Below are 17,694 nucleotides of genomic sequence, written 5' to 3' on the forward strand. Positions count from 1 at the left end.
TCCCTACTTATAACTAAAGGTGCATACATTTGACATTAATTTGAAAGAAAGAAAACTAGGTTGGTTTTCCTTCAATTCGATGTATGATTTGTTGTAAGTAGTCTTAAATTAAATTGTTATAATATACCATTGAAACTGGTACATAATTTCGTAGACACCAGTTATTAAGTACTTTTTACTTAAAATGTTTATTTATTTTTACTTTTGTAAACAATGCATCCTTTTTTTGTTGTGATTTCAGGGTTACTCGCCTCTGCACATCGCCATGATGTTTGGGCACGAGGAAATATTTAACCTCTTGGTGAAAGTTTATTGTAAGTACCACTTTCTTATTTACTTTCGACAGCAATATTTAGTGACATTTTTCAATAGGAGTGTTGAGTGAAAATTCCCAGAGCACACCAGATAACGGATTTTAACGCCCTTGGTTGTTTTTAATTTGAAGTTTTATTTTATGTTCCGTCAACAAGGTTGCACAGTAGCGATTTTTTTTTATTCCAACATATTCCGTTGCCACAAACAAGTGACACGCTCGTTCGACCAATTACCATTAACAATACTTACTTAAAATAAAATAAAAAATTCCTTTCGGCACAACCTGCAGGCGTAGGTAGATTTCGAAGTACCGATTTCTTCTGGAAATATTGTGGAAACTTCAATAAAAATTCTGGAACATTTTAAGAACTTAATGTACATAACAATATTCTACAATATTACAAAATGATCGATTAAACACTTTTTAATTTTCCATGCAGCGAAAATATTATGATCGTTTTTTAACTCAATGCATCCAGAATTGAATACCTTAGAACGAATTACATGTTATGCCAACTAAGGTGATTATTCAATTTTTTTTTACCTTAAATTTTTTTTTTCATTCCTTGCACTTTAGGCACGGGGGCCTTTAAACACGGACAAACCACCCCCCCCCCCCCCCAAATTAGGCGCGGGGCCCTTCAGGCGCGGGGCCCTTCAGACGCGGGGCACTTCAGGCGTGGGGCCCTTCAGGTGCGGGCCCCTTCAGGCGCGGGCCCCTTCAGGCGCGGGGGCCCTTCAGGCGCGGGGCCCCTTCAGGCGCGGGCCCCTTCAGGCGCGGGGCCCTTCAGGCGCGGGGCCCCTTCAGGCGCGGGACCCTTCAGGCGCGGGGCCCTTCAGGCGCGGGGCCCTTCAGGCGCGGGGCCCTTCAGGCGCGGGCCCCTTCAGGCGCGGGCCCCTTCAGGCGTGGGGCCTGGGTTGTGGCCCGGCATATAGTTTAGTCTGTATGATGTAACTTGTCTAATATTTGACAGGTCTCGACAGTTTTACCAGTGGTAGCTGGTTCCGAACAGTCACTTGCAAACCATTATATGATGTTCATTTACGAGCACTGTGGATTGGAACACAGTGACATAAAAGTTCGCGGATCACTGCTACTGCTTTTGGAAACCATCAGATTTCGGACAAAGTTAGATGTCACAGACTTTAATATATATTTTTTCTTTTTAGTTTAAACGCGGTCAGTTGCGAAAATAAAAGTGTTAAGTTTAGTTGCTTTCTTCAAACAGATCTTGTTTTAATTTTGCACAGATATTTTGGACATGAGAATACGATGACAAACGTGACAGTTAAGTCAAAATAAAACTGAAATTTCTTCGTTAATATTTTAGTTTGTCAACACACTACTATTTTTGTTGCGAGTATAGCGGAAAAGCGAAAATAACGTGCGACAAAGGCATATTAATCTGTATGAGAATCATTGCAATATTTACAAGCACATGAAAATCAAAGTGACACATTGGTAACTGAAATATACGTTTGTAACAAACAGAACAATATCTAGGTACGTGCCTTTTAAGAGATAACAATTTTCAAAATTTCTTTACATTTTTCAATTTCAATTTTAATATTGTTTATTTCTTTGAGTCTCTGGCTATGGTTGGGTTCCATAATGGCTGCGTAACGTGTAATTTTCTATAAGAATCATTGTAATATTTACGGTTCTGATGATGATACTGGTTCTCTGGAAAACGGAAAAAAAAAATAGGAACCTTTTTTGTGTAATGTAGTGACAAGGTACTTCAGCTAGTAAGATTACAAGCCGAGTAGTTGTCAGAATGGTAACAGTAGGTATCGTGTACTCCGTACTGCAGACCATGTAGGGGGGGGGGGTGGAAAGAGCAGGAAGCGACGTATTCGAAAGCACATCTGATGTTTGCGCCGACGCGGGGATTGATGTCGGACACGTCTGAGGAGCAGCCGGCGTGTTTGTCGGGAGCGGGGTTGATTGACGGGAGGGAGTGTGCTCCCCTCACCCCCCCCCCTTCTCCTGTCGCAGCGCGTGCGTAGCACAGGTACGGTCATTGTCGCATCATCGGCGGCGGCGGCGATAAGAGAGGGGGGCTTTTGTTTGCGGTGGCGCCCTCTTCCAGCGGAGCGCCTGGCCTTTGACGCCGCCTTGCCGCATCACTGCCCCTCCTTGTGCCGGCGTCACACCCCTCTCTCTCCCCCCCCCCCCCCCGGTTGTCACAGCTGCCCCCGTGTCAACCTTTGAATATAGGGGAAGGGGGGGCAAGATGGGGACGCTAAGAAGAAATTGCCTTAAAAAAATAATGGTTGTTGCTAATATGGCGACAAATATTTCTACAGGTGCACAAAATGTCAGGCTATCTTTGTAAACTAAAATGATAGTTACAGATTACTCACTGAAAACAATGGCAAAACATTTACGATCTCACAATAACACCCCATCTTGCCCCATACATGGGGCAAGATGGGGCATAACTTGGGGCAAGATGGGGTGCCATTATTTACACATGTCACATACATAAGCAGTGTCTTCGTCCTCATCGTCTTCTCCAGCACATGCACAGTGAGCCCACCCTTGACATTCTATACACTTAACCCACGCTTCCGTTGATTCAGAAAACAAATGACCACAAAAAATACACTTAGCATCGTCAGTTTCTTTCACTTCAGAACCTTTGTCCTTTTTCTCTTTGGGTGGGCCTACTCTTCTTTGTTGTCATCATTCTGTGCTCTAGGTTCAGCTTGTTTTTGCAAGAAACAGCACGTTTCCCAGTTTGAGCTTTCAGGTCATTTATATATGGCGATTCAGTTAAAATAACAGTTTTCCCACGGCGCCGATCACTATAATTGTTCCTTTCTTTGCCGAAATGGGGAAACGGCATTGTATCTTTTGGGGATACTCGACTCAATGCACCAGTGTTATTTTGTACAGTGGAGAACGAACAGCTAGGAAATATGCAATTCTTGTTTACTACAGGATTCGAGGACTCTGGTATGCTATCTTTTTCAGTGACATTATCAGGCATCATTCTGTCAGTAGTTTTGGACGAACAACTAGGAACAGAATTATCCTTCCATACTTGAGAACCCGAAGATTCTGGTATGCTGGCTCCTTCAACGACACTAGGCGCTGGTCTGTCAGTTGTTTCGGAAGGCAAGAAATCACTATCCTGAAAGACCTCAGGGTGTATTGGCCATATTCCCGTGGTTTTGAAACCATTGATGGCTGTCGTCATTGTGGCTTCTCGTAGAATAGCACTTCCAAACAAGCTGGCTATCTGATACATTGTGACAACACGCCCTGGGTGGCATCGCAACCAATGGTTACTGCAACTTCATAATATGTGCTGAGTGGCTTCATGAATGTAACGTCCAGTGGCTGGAAACGATGTGTGCAGTGCGGCGGGAAACAGAGGAGGATAACCCCGTTTACTCTTGCTAGATCAATTAGTTCAAGATTTTTTGTTTGTGTAGAATGGCCGTCAAACAGTAATAAAACACGATTATTTTTGGAGGCGTTAGTAAATTGCATAAACCGCTTGAACCACCTTACAAAAATGTCGGACTGCATCCAGCCTGATGGATGACATTCGGCCCAAGTTCCAGGTGCAGACCCATCCAACAGTTCGTCTTTCATTCTCTGTCGAGGAAATATCATCGGTGGCATGTAAACGCCTGGTGCACGGACATAAAGTTCTACAGTTACTGTTTGTCCTCTCTCTGCCGATTTTAGAGCTCCAACTTGTTTTCTTCCTTTCGAAGAGATGATTTTCGATCTTCACTTTGGCACTGATGACACACTTGTTTCATCGCAGTTGTACACTCTGTCTGGAGTAATTTGGTATTGGTCATACAGCTGTCCTAATAGTTAAAAAAATTGGTTTTTACTAGACTATTACAAACGAGCAGGTATGGTTTTTAAACCTATAATATAACTACAACTTATCAAAAGCATTACTCTTGGCATGACAATATTTAGGAGCTTTTAAGGAGCAAGATGGGAGCAATGTTAAGGGGCAAGATGGGGACGTCCCCATCTTGCCTCAACTGTAGCATAATACTTAAAAGAAGTATAATAACTTTACAGCTTTTTTAGTCAGTTCCGCGGTTACAGTATTAAATACCTCAAACACAATGTTATTCAATACAAGCCAAGAAATATAACATTTTAAATCGTGGCTTACCTGTTGGCCTTGCCAAAACCAATTAAAATAAGATCAAAACAGTGAGATACAATAAAATGGCCACCGAACACAACTAAATACTCCAGGCTTACTAAAATCTTGTACGCCGAGCCAGCGTGACTTGCTCTTCGATATTAAATCCTTTCCCGTAAGATGGCAGCACCATGCAGACAAATAAACACCTGCCCCATCTTGCCTCACGACCCCATCTTGCCCCCCCTTCCCCTATATATATATATATATATATATATATATATATATATATATATATATATATATATATATATACTGTATAGAAGTCGCGAGTGGATAGGATTTACTCTACGTTTTTCAGAAGCGTACGATGAGCAGCTTGGGAACTTCACCGCTGCAATGCGCTGCCGTAACGCCCTGTATCGTCTTAGGCTGGGTTCACAATTGAAAAAATAACAGTAACAGTAGGTCGTGTGCATAAGATATGAACGCCATGTTTCCTAACCTAACGATTGACAACAGCAGAAAGTTGGTCGTGTGCATGGGAGTGAGGTCGTGCGCATAGGAGTGAAATGAATATATTTTATTTCGGTCGCGTACGCATGGCACAACAGCCAATGAGAGAAGAGCAGGGTGTTTTTTTTTGGCGGGACTAGAAATATGTTTATATTTATTAACCATATTGTGGCAAGAAAATGTCGAGATAATAATAGTATTATCGTTATTTTGAAAGTTAATATGTTTATTTACTAACACTGCTAGCAGATGTCGCATAGTTCACGAAATTTCATTGGCGGAAATTAACAGTAAGAATTCAATTGTGAACCGATTTCGCAGTTCGCACAGGTCGTGTGCACAGGTCGTGTGCATGGCTTTCTATGCACTCGCTTAATTTTTTTTAATTGTGAACCCAGCCTTAGGTTGTTATTTACACGTTAGAGCGCAGCACTGTCGCCCGCTGTTATTTTCCACCGCAACCCCCCACCCAACATTCACTGCAGCTCGAGGTCGTTCAACGGGAGTTTGTGCGTCACAAAACTGTAGGGATGAGAGGTGGGGTAGAGGGTGGGTGGAGGACAACGCGTGTTTGAGGGAGGGTGGGGGAAGGGGTTGTTTGAAAAGTTCGACACTTTTGTCAGCTAGGGACCACCACAAGTCGAATGCCCTAGAGACGGTGGCGATTGCGGCGGTGAATTAACCAACTACCTCAAAACCGTATTAGATATTTTAACCTGGGCTGGCGACTTGTATACAGTACACACACACACATACATATATATATATATATATATATATATATATATATATATATATATTCAAAGGTGTCAACGCCGTCCTGACCAGGGGGGTGACAGTAGATAGGACAAACTGAATCCTTAAAAATTGGATCATACCATGTTTCACCAACATCGGAAAAAAAAAGATTACAAGTTTTGATCTCTTTAGTTTATTACATATCCAGTTGTTATAATTACATATTATATTGTATTGTCTCGTGGTAATAATGGGATTTGAAAGTAAAAGTATATATTTTTAAAATGTCACTGAAAACTAGATGCTGCGTGGCATATTGCCGAAAACGAAAATTAGAGCACGTTGGCCTTTCGTTGTCCATATTACCTGCTACTGTTTTTGATATCCTAGTGGGGGTGTGCTTACGAAAAACATTTAAGAGATCGCTGAGGGCCGAAAAGTACTTTTGATTTCGGATCAAGTTTTTAAACTGTATTTTTGGAAGAGTTAAAATGGCTAAAACGCATGTTTTCAGAGTAATATTTAGGCGTAAAACAACCGGTACAGATTCTTGAAAGCACTTGAGGGACTTGCATTACACCTTTATCTTCATTTCTCCGCCATGTAATGTTACGGTCACCGCTCATATGCACGACGAGAAGACTGCGCGCCAGTCCAGAGGAGACACCGCGCTAGAAGCACCAGCGAGCGTCGCGCTTATCATCCCGCCTCACTGACACACACACACCCCTGACGAGGCGGGCCCCTTAACCCCGCACCTGCTCACACTTCACAATGTTGAATAAAATAATTTTGTCGTTAAATTTCGTGTCCGAGTTTCGTATTATAAGTGTATAAACAACACGAGAACACGTAAATTTGCTCGTTTCCGAGGTTAGATGTTACACTTCTCTGGCGAGTACTGAAATACTTTTTTTTTTATTCTCTTTTATTTGCTTTATTGATAAACTAGCCTGTTGATGAATATTAACAAACACTTTTATTTAATATACACGAAATATTTATTAAAAATTCAATTACCTCTAATTTTTTGCACGTGAAAATTGTTATTATATATATATATGAAATGATAAAAAAATAATAGTTGACAAAAATTAGTTTTTAAATAAGAACCTCGTGAAATACATTGCGTGTGAATTGTCACTGGTCATTCAATAATTCGTACAAATCAACTCACACACGGAACTTAACTTCCCGTTCATGCAAATTTAAGATACCACCTCAAATGATAATGATGATACTTTAGATCAGTGATACTGATGGGCCGGCCAAAGGAAAAAAAAAAAGGTAAAATTAAATTAATTTAAATTTCATTCGCGTGTTTCTATCAATGTTGAATACTTAGTGTTTAGTTAAAATATATTATTTTATTTCTGTTATTTGCAGGCAAAATTATCACGCGAAGTGTGTATAACTTTAGACGTGCGTTCACGAGTAGGCGCATCCAATGTTTTTATATCTGTTGGAGGGACCTGGTGAATTCAGGGACGTAACTCAGCATGTGCGCAAGAGATTCTTTCATGTTATTCATTATGTAGTATTTTATTTATTTATTTAAATTAAATATTTATTTTTTTGTTATTGGTATTTATTTTTGTACTTAAAATATTATTTATTTAATTGAATATGAGTTATTTATATTTATTTTTTCTCAGTTAGTAATAACTTTCCTTTTTGATTGAATGTCTTTTTAATTTTTATGAGATTTGTTCTTTTTATTTCTTCTATAATTATTTATTATAGAAGGGACTATATATCGGGTGGTATATTTTTTTAAAATCGTATTATTTTTTTGGTTTTATTATTTACTCTTTCTACAATAATAATTGTTAGACCTAATTTAATTAGAATTTTATTAGGTTGAGATGGGTAAGGATTCGTTTCTTACTGTCTGGTAAGAGATACAGGATGTAGGGGGAAAGAGATTCAGGAGGTGGAGGGTTGAGATCCAGGAGGTAGGGGAAGAGATCCAGGAGTTAGGGAGTAGAGATTCAGGAGGTAGGGAAAGAGATTCAGGAGTTAGGGGGAAGAGATTCAGGAGGTATGGGGAAGAGATTCAGGAGGTAGGGGAAGAGGCATAGTAGGTAGGGGGAAGAGATCCAGGAGGTAGGGGAAGAGATTCAGGAGGTAGGGGTAGAAATTCAGGAGGTAGGGGGAAGAGATCCAGGAGGTAGGGGGAAGTGATTCAGGAGGTAGAAGGAAGAGACTCAGGAGGTAGAGGTAGAAATTCAGGAGGTAGGGGTAAGAGATTCAGGAGGTAGGGGGAAAGAGGTTCAGGGGGTGGAGGGTTGTGATCCAGGAGGTGGAAGGCAGAGACTCAGGTAGGGGTACAGCAGGTGCAGCGGGCGGCAGAGAAGGGGCTGGTTGCCGGGTCGGAGAGTGCAGAGGCCGGGACTGGTGGCCGGTGTGTTGCAGCCGGGGACCCGAACCTGCGCGACTGGAGCGGCCGCAAGCCGCGCCACTACCTGGCGAGCCGGGACACCAGCGTGTCGGCGGACACCTTCCGGAGTGAGTCCCCTCGCCCCCGCACCCTGCTGGGGCGCCACAGCACGCGGCGTCGCACCTCCCACCACCTCGACTAACCACCACCACCTACACCGAGCACATGGGTGTGGACCACTCCAGCGAACTAACCGAACCCCTTTTTGAGGTCTTAGGTTCCGTTCTAGCCATTGGCGTAGCTGTGTTCATAAAGTTGGGGGGGGGGACAAATAATGATTTTGATGTCATGTAAACCCATTCCCCTCTTACTAAGACGGGTGGTCCGGGGGTCCTCCACCGGAAAATTATGATTTTAAAAGTGCAAAATAGCGCTTTTTAAGCAGTTTTTGTATCTAACCATTGGATACATCGATGTTGAAATTTTTTATTTACTTAAGATAAAATTTGATAGTGAAGAAATTACAAATAAAGTTGGGCAGAATAATATTATAAAATAAAAATATCACGGTCTATAAAGTTGGGGGGGGGGGGGACAGTCCCCTCCACCCAAAAAGTTCAGGGGGACACGTCCCCCCTGTTTCCCCCCCCGGTTCCTACGGCCCTGGTTGTAGCTCGTCATTTCATTATTTTCTTCACGTCCAACACAGTTAAACTTGCAGACCTCTTTTTTTTTAGTGTTTGAACGTGCATAGTTTTTGAATAACTAGCCTATTAATTTAACATTTTACATATTTGTGCAGTGTGGATAAGGAGAACCAAAAAAAAAATAACTGACATTTTTTGTTAGGTTTAAAAAGAAAGCTTGGTGGTTACTGCGTGGTGTGGTTTTTTGAAAATTCTTTCAGATAAAATTTATTTTATTTAATTAGCCTTTTAAAATCATAAAAAAATTCTGATTTTATAAAGATCAGTATTTATCAGTCTAGGATCAAACCCGTGTCTCCTGGAATGCAACTCTAGTGTCCCACGCGATCCACACATGACGTGAGAAAGTTAGGTTTATGTATTTAGACATTCTCTGCATCAATTTTCTACATTATGAAGTATTAACTTTAACAATAAAAGGGATTTTTGGTGGAGTATCATTTGCAAAAAAAAATTTTTTTTGCTTGGCCTTGTTTGCATAAGGTCAGTTTGACAGCAGTGTTGGCAAATCATCGCCCAGTGTTGGGCCCCATGGGGAGACATACAGGAATTGGTCTACATCCATGAATAGTCTGTGTTCTGCACGAATGCTCTTATGCATGGCTTCGCACGGAGGTCTGAGTTGTTTTATCAGTGAAGTCATTGGTTTAGCCAGAACTATTCAATGCGAAATTTATTTAATCTAACTGAGCTACAGCCCTGTATTGGTGACTTGTGCATTTTGAAAGCATGCATGAATGACAAGAGCAAAATGTACTATAAAGTAGTGATTACAGCTTGATAGATCAAATTTTCAATAATATTCTTGCTATTTGTTAGTAATTTTTTTTTATAAATATTTTACAGCTTTAGGTACCTGGGGCTGTAAGATAACTATAGAAATGTATGAATTTTGAGTTGTTTTTATTCTTTATCAGGTACTTTTCACTCTTAAGATAATATTGTGATTTAATTTTTTTTTAAGGTTGGAGTAAGAAGCCTTATTAGCTGGCTATGCCCTTGACTGAAATGGGTATGATAGTTATCTTATAACCAGGGGCGCAACAACTAAATTTCCAAAGGGGGGGGGGGGGGGCAATATACCTTTTTATAAAGTATCATCAATCCCCCCTATTGAAGCGGGGGGTCCGGGGGTCCTCCCCCGGGAAAATTTCAAGGTGGAAAATGGTGCTATTTAAGCAGTTTTATTATCTAAAAATTGATTATACAGAGCTTTCTTTGCCCCTGTTTGCCCCCACTTCAAGGTTTCAGAGGGGGGGAAAAATACCCTAGCCCCCCCCCCTTTTTTTTTTGCACCCCTGCTTATACCTATAGTTTCTTTGTAATTGATTTTGTTTGGGGTTGTATTTGTAAAAGAAAAACAGTTTCAGTTTAATTGTCCAGTGTGATATATATATATATATATATATATATATATATATATATATATATATGTGTATATGTATATGTATGTATTCAAGTGAAGTACAGTTTGTTGGAATCTGATAAATGCAAATGTATGCTAACAACAATAGCATGTGATTACTTTTCTTGTCTGTTCCTTAATTATGGTGAATTGTATAGAAATCAGGATTTAGAAAAAAATGTAGCTAATTGAGTGGTGTGAGTTTTGGATATTTTAACCATTTATGAATAGTTCTAGTATTAATATTTTTAAATTTCCTTGCATGGGGTATAATTCTTTAGTAAAGCATAATTTAAGTTATTGTGGACGCTGTAGAATTTTTTTTTTAAATTGAGAGTGAGCACTATTTCATTTTTGAAGTTGTTTGATGTTACAATTTTGGTACAAACAGTTTGTAATTTTTCAAGAACCAATTTTAGAATTATTTTCAAATATAATGGTGATTGCTTACACCAGTCATAAGTTAGGAGAATATACTAGTAGGTAATGAGGACTTAAGAATATGCCATGTGATTTTTGAAAGTCCCATCTATCCTGCTGAATTATGATGCTGATTTGTCATATTTATTGCATCATAAATTTTTCCACAGTTCCTTAGACTTCATTAAAATATAAATTATTTTAGAAACATAATACTTTTGAAAAATTCAGAACTAGTTCTCACTCCTAATGATGTTTATTTTTCAAAGAACTGCAATACTAACCTCTTCTTTGCTTTCTTTTTATTTTTGTACCTAATTTAATATAATGTATAATAGTTTTTATATAAATTTAATTTTTACTATTTTATTGATTTAAAGGAATTCACATAATTTATGTAAAAATCATGTTATTTTATTCAGATGTAATATTAAAATTTCTTGGATTAAAATTATTTATATTAAGTTGTATTATTATTAATACTTTATACTCATATCCCAAAGTGAATTAAAAATTTAAGGAAGCTTTATGATACTATAAAGTGATCATTTTTAGCTTCCTAAAAACTAATACAGATAACAAATATTGATTATCTCAAATGATTTTGATATCAGATTGTTTTCAATTAATGATCACACAAGAAATTCAGATTTATGATCTCAGTTATTGAAAATATTTTTTTTTCCTCCCATAAACTTACGTATTATGGTCACATGTTTGTGCGAAAATTGTGCATTTATACATTTTATTCAAACACTTTGAGCATCTTTTTTTTCCACCCAAAATTCTTGCTACCTCTCAGGATCATACTGTAGGTATTTACCTTCACTATGTTTTATTGCAGCATAAATAAGTACCCATTTCAAAAGAAACATTTTTTTCAAACCACAGATCAAGGTTTGATGTCAGTCAGATGCACTTAGTCTTTTTTGCATGGTATTTCATTTCTATTCCATATGTTTTGCTGACAAAGTTCATTGAAGAGTTTTTTTTTTTTTAATTTTTTATATCTTAAACTAAAATTCTGATTTTGAATCTTATTGCAAAAGTGAATAAAATCTATCATGTTAAAATTAGCCTGATTTCAGTAATCCTGAGATTGCTATAAATAAAATATTTCTATCAAGTTAAAACTAGCCTAATTCATTTCATTAATCTTGAGATTGTATAAAGAAAATATTCATCATTTTTTTTGCTGGTGCTTAAGTGATCATACAGTTTTCCTTCAAGATAATGGAATAATTACAAATAAATAATTCATATATATATATATGGTAGGTAAAGAAGTGTATGCAACTGTAAATACTTAGGTTTGCAATACAAATATTTTTTCTGCATTCTGCACAGTTTTCAAATTTTAAGTCTTTTATTGTTAGGTTTTTAATTAATTTACTAGTGTGTATAAAATCTTTACATAGTTTAATTGAATATAAGAATTTTTATGCTCAAATTAATCATTATTCAATGAGTTTTTTTGTAGCATTAGTAACACGTTCAAAGTTTAGTTGACACTTGCAAAATTGCTATAACCATGAAATTTTATTAATAATTTAGAAACGTGTTTGGTAAATTTTTTATGTCAAAATTTCCATCAAAAATAAATAGCAGTTATGCAGTTTCCTCATGACTGTTTATTTCTCTTAATTCAATTTAAAAAGATTAAATTCTCATGGTGTTTGTTTGTCAGCTCTAAATAGTAGATAATAAGCTTCGTAATCTTTGATGAGAACTTATGCCGCATCAGTTAGTTTCGTAGCAGCCTTTCAAAGTTGTGTTTTCAATTAAACAAAAATATAAAAGTTAATATATGTTTTCATTATTGAATATTATGACTAATCAAACCAAACAGTAACTGTTTAAAGAGTTTAAAGTATTTAAGTAAAAGAAATGCTGTGTAATCAGGAATTTAAATTTTGTTTTATTTTTTTGTAGGCAATGTTGCAGTTGGTACTGGAAGGCAAGTAAAATCTCGTGAAAAGCATCGAATAACCCAGTATTTGAGTCTTGGTGTGATCAAAACTTGCTAACATTCATTTCCGGCGCTTAATTTCAATTCATTAAATTTATGTTACTTACAGTGCAAAATTTGTGTTAATACCATCAAAATTTTCTATGTATTAATGTATCCCATGTTAGACATAAAATTGCGATAGTTGTGTGTGTTTTAAACCTGTGTGAGTACCTTTAATTATTGTAGGCACATTTCTTTGAGTGTTTTAAACTTTCATCGTGTGTATATATAAAACATAGTTCAGTAGACTACTTCTCATAACTGTCCATTCTACTGTTAACGTAGACAGTGCAAATTTTGATATGTATTCAATTGAGTTTTTTTTTTTTTCAAATTGGCTATGTTGTGAAAAAATTGGATTGAGATTTCCTAAAATTTTATGTTGCCATTACATTTATGATTTTTTTTTATTTATAAGTTGGGTTTCAAAGGTTTGGAATGCAATAAATTTTGGTATTTGTTGGTTATTAATTTTTTTGAGTACCTCTTCTAGTATGTACTTCTGTTGGTGTGGTTTGCATGTTGAACTCAAACATCTGGTTTCGTAACAAGTTTCAGATTATGCGTTTTTTGTTTGCAAGTAAAAACACAAAAATTAAATGGTACTGTTAACTTAAAATGAACTGATAACTAGTGGTATTGAAAATTATAATAATTGTATTTATTCAATCCTAAAAACATTTTTCCAGATGTGAATTGTTATGCTCAATATTTGTATTATGAATAATTTTTTGAATATTTTATTAAAGTATTAGAATTTTCACAATACCATTATTATTTTGTGGTTATGTAAATTTTTATTTTTATATTTTAATGAGTTTCATAACAGCAAAAATTAAAGAATAAAATCACTTATTTCATTTAATGGTATTTACAAATTCAAACTAAGGCATTAATTTTGTAATACATGATATAAAAAGAACAAGTTTAATGCTGCTTCTCAGAATATATTTTCAGTTATTTTTTTAAGTTTCATCACTAATGAAACATGAGACCTTTTTCAATAGTGTAGATAATAACTTATTTGTTATATTCCTATATGGTAGTATAAAAAATAAAGAAAATTGCTGGTGTGATAGTGCCATTTTTTTAAAATAAAAAATAATATCTACACATCTAGTTAATTTTATTAATTTCAAGTTCTAAAAAAATAATTTTTTGTTTTGTTTTGAAGATATAAAGTTATAAAGCTGACCAAAGTCTTTGTGTCTTTAAAAATTGCATTAGTCATTAGGTAATAAATTTTTTTGTATATGAGCTTTCCTGTAAAGTGGATGGTTCTTTTCATGTGTAATATGCTAACCTTGTTTTCCCTTAAGACCTGAGCAATTTTCCAGCAACGTTGTAGTAGTTGCATGAGTAGCGCTTCCTGTCGGTGAATGAACTTCAGTAGTTTAGCAGCGTAGTTGCAGTTACCGTTAGTTGGTGCATGGCGACGTCTTGCATGCCTCCCGGTGGTCAGGCAAACAGACTGCATGACAGCATCCACACGTCGTGTCTCCTCAGGTAAAACACTCGTCTGCGCAGTCTCCGTAGTCAGTAAGTTCACGCGCGCGTGCGGCATCAGGCCCCGTGCCCGTAGAAACAGGACAGCAAAATTTTGAAAAAATTGCAGAAAATATGAATGTAAATGTTTTTTTTTTTCTTCAGGAATGATAATCAGTAGGGACCGGAAAAATTGCGGGTTCAGTGACCTGTAGGATGAACTCCATAGTTCTACGTACACTCGGTCAAATGCCACCCACTCATTGGCTGCTGTCTTGTGAGACGTTCCAGCGTAGCAGCCTGTGATTTGATAAAGCTTTGGTCCGGTGTTTCTCAATTGGCCCAGAGTCATCCAGGTGGGTTGTGAACCCAATAGCAGAGGCGGCACTGAGGTATAACGATTTGTATTTTAGCCTATCGTGAAATGAATTCGCGAATTTTTCCGGTCTCTAATAATCAGTTAAAGGGGCAGGCATTTTTCGCAAATTAATCTGGACACTCGACCAGACTGCAGTATCCTATATCCGCGCCAGTGGTTACTTCCGTGTGATTGGCAGCCGTCTGCAAGAGAGGCCGTTTCTTGTTTGACTGAGTCACTCACGACCTGTTTGCTGGTTTTTGGTGGGCGGACAGTAGGCATGTGCCTGGAAGGATCTCACCCAATCAAGAAACAAAGGCGATGCCACAGTGTTTTGACTCTCAGCTAGTCCGAGAATCTTTTGGTGAAAAATACCTGCCCCTAACAATTATGACTTTAAAAAAGTGGAAACTACGAGTCATCACTCAGCTGGGAAAATGTACAAGAAGCGCAGAATATCTGGAAGCCTGGTGATGGTTGAACGAAGACTAGTCCAGGTTAATGTTTTCTGCATGACAACTACAGATATTTAAGCATTTTGAAAATAAATATTCGTAAATTAAAAGGTAAAACCTTGCCCATTTTTCGATGGTATTTTATGGTCTGTCAAGCCTCAGATATCCTGCGCATACCATACGTTACATTTGTGTACCCTAAGGAAGGATCAGCAGCCATCGCATTAACCTGGATTGTTTTGGTTCGGAGATTTATGTTGGCTTGTGGACAAGCCAGAAATTCGGCTCTCTGCTCTACCTTTTTCGGACATCGTTACTAAACACTCCGTTATTATGTAGGAATTTTTAGAACTGCCAGCTGTGAAATTTGAGTTATTGGTGCTGTAATATGACTAACGCTTGCATTTTCTCTCCCACTGATCTTAATAGACTCTACAGTAGTTGAAAATAGGTCTGGAAAAAGTTAGGAAAAATAATCCAAATTCATAGTTAATATTATTTGTTGCTTTCTGCTTTCACAGTTTTCAAATTTCTTTCTTCAAGAATTTTCAATTTTAATTTGTGTAAATTAGTTACGCCGAAGTTATTGTATTCTTGACCAAAAAAAAAATTGTAAACTCATTGTTCTCAGAAAATAAAAAATAAATAAATTTTTTTTGTGTGCCATTTTTTGTGAAATATGGACTAAAGCACAATATTGTGTACATAAACTCAAACTTACCAAATTTTTTTTAATCACCTGATCATTTATAACTCCTGTTTATTATTATTAAATTTTCCATTTGGATAAACTGTTTAAAATTTAGTGTCTAAAGGTAGATTTTGTCATAAGTAGCTGTTTATTCTCAGAACTATTTTTTATAATGTTTTTTTTATATATATGTCTGATGTCATATGTGGTGTCCACTAATTTTAGTGTTTTTTTTTATTCCAGAGCTGAAAGCGAGGAGAAAACAATCAGGTGAGTACATGACTCAACACCACAATACAAACCAGATTATGGCAGAAATCAATGTAAAAAAAAATAATAATTAGTTGTTCATTTAGGCTCTATGGGATGTGTCAGAATTTTACCATCAAACTTTGACTAAAAACATGTATAAGACTTAAGTGCTTTCCAAGGCTTTTGAAGTTGTAGCTGAACAAAATTTTTACTGCTAATAATAGAGAAATTATTTAAGATAGAACTACTGAAAACATTTTAATGTCATAAAATTACACTTCTTTGAAATAATTGTGTGTAACACCTTTACATTTAATATATTTTTCTGACATTATGCTTAATCATTTTAGTTTACTTAACACAACATTTGTCAATTGCTTTTTCACCTTTTCCTCTCTGCATGAAAATACAGTACCTTCAAATATGTAAATAGAAAAAGAATCAAATCTTGAAGCTGGTACCTGTTTTGTAAATGCTATTCATAACATGATGTACCCAATAAAAATCTTGAGCATTTAGTGGATAAAAAATTTTATACTAAGGCTCACTGTTTGACACCTAGGTACAAGGCTTCTTAAATGAAATTAAAATTAGAAAATTTTTATTTTACATTTTTAGCATGTTTATAGCATATTTCAAGCCTTAACAGCCCCATACGGTGAGAAGAGCTTCAGAAAAACTACGTAATTTCACAACTGCTCAGGATATCAGAGTGTTTTTTTTTTTTTTTTTAAATGCATTTAAGAACATGCTGAGGGCAGATGAGAAGTTCTGTTTTGTTTCTTAAATTTATTTTTAGAAGAGAAAATTTTGAAAACTCGGGTGTTCAGAATATTTTTTAGGCATGAAAAATCCGGCACAGGTTCTGAAAAGCACTCTAGGGTTTTTTATTACACCTTTATCTTCATTTCTCGGCCTTCTAATTTTATGGTTGCTGCTCAAATTTCATAGTTCCCTGTGCATGACGAGAAGATAGTCTGGCTGTTTGGACATGCGAATAGCGAGTGTTAACTTTAGTGTACAGTGTTAGGGACATGTCATTTTTTTATCTTCCCGTGCTGCTTGTCAAGTTGGCTGCCTGCCAAGGTGGGCAGCCCTGCAGCTTGCGGTGACCAAGAGACAGTTATTGTTCGACTGTCATGGCGGCAAGTCGTGCTATCGTGCACGCTCGCTGTCGGTTGCATGGCTCACAAGTGAATCGTTATTGACGACGGTTCTGTTTCATACGGATTTTACAGTCTGTTAACGCTTGTTTAGCTAATTGAACTGATAAAAGTAACTGAAATTGGAATAAATGACCTTTTTCCTGAACCATGCCTGAAAACCTAATAACCATATATCCTTGAAGGTCTTTAATGTAATTCAATAGGTTCATGAATTTTTTCTTTATTCTTTATAAAACTTCGATCAATATTTCATTAATAACCTAAATAGTGTTACCTAAATTTGCCAGAGCCTCATGAGTGTCCAAAATGTGAGATTCTTTCTTATTCACATGTTGAGGCAACTGTTGTTCATTTAGAAAAATGTTATCCAATTGACTAGTTGCTGTGATGTCTCAGCACCAATAAAAAAAATCGCCTATTAATTTAAATCCTAATTATTATTAATACATCCATTTGTGATAGTTCTCAGCACACGTACGACACCTCGGCAGATTTGAAAGGTCAAAGGTCGAGAAAACCTGAACGAAAAAATGTTCATGCTCTCTGATTTCCCGTTCCCGTGGCGCGTAAAAAGAAAAAAAAAATTGTATATTAATTTAAATCCTTACACAGATGTGCCCCCTGACCAGGCAGGCCTCTTAATGGAACGTCTTTGTTACTTGTGATTG

At 36.8% G+C, this 17,694-nt stretch overlaps 2 protein-coding genes across 2 annotated transcripts in view; both read left to right on the forward strand.

The window, feature by feature from the left end:
• Nucleotides 1-17,694, forward strand: part of LOC134538141 (ankyrin repeat domain-containing protein SOWAHB) — a 288,272-nt gene that overhangs the window by 223,603 nt on the left and 46,975 nt on the right. The gene's annotated exons all lie outside the window — the stretch shown is intronic.
• The window catches only part of LOC134538142 (uncharacterized), a 32,067-nt gene that overhangs the window by 5,726 nt on the left and 8,647 nt on the right, over nucleotides 1-17,694 (forward strand). Inside the window, exons 2-4 of the mRNA XM_063379182.1 lie at nucleotides 242-314; nucleotides 8,112-8,204; nucleotides 15,852-15,878. Of these exons, the coding sequence (XP_063235252.1) occupies nucleotides 242-314; nucleotides 8,112-8,204; nucleotides 15,852-15,878 (193 nt within the window). The remainder of the gene's footprint in view (nucleotides 1-241; nucleotides 315-8,111; nucleotides 8,205-15,851; nucleotides 15,879-17,694) is intronic.

This window comes from Bacillus rossius, chromosome 13 (genome assembly GCF_032445375.1).
Source record: "Bacillus rossius redtenbacheri isolate Brsri chromosome 13, Brsri_v3, whole genome shotgun sequence".
NCBI classification, from domain to species: Eukaryota; Metazoa; Arthropoda; class Insecta; order Phasmatodea; family Bacillidae; genus Bacillus; species Bacillus rossius.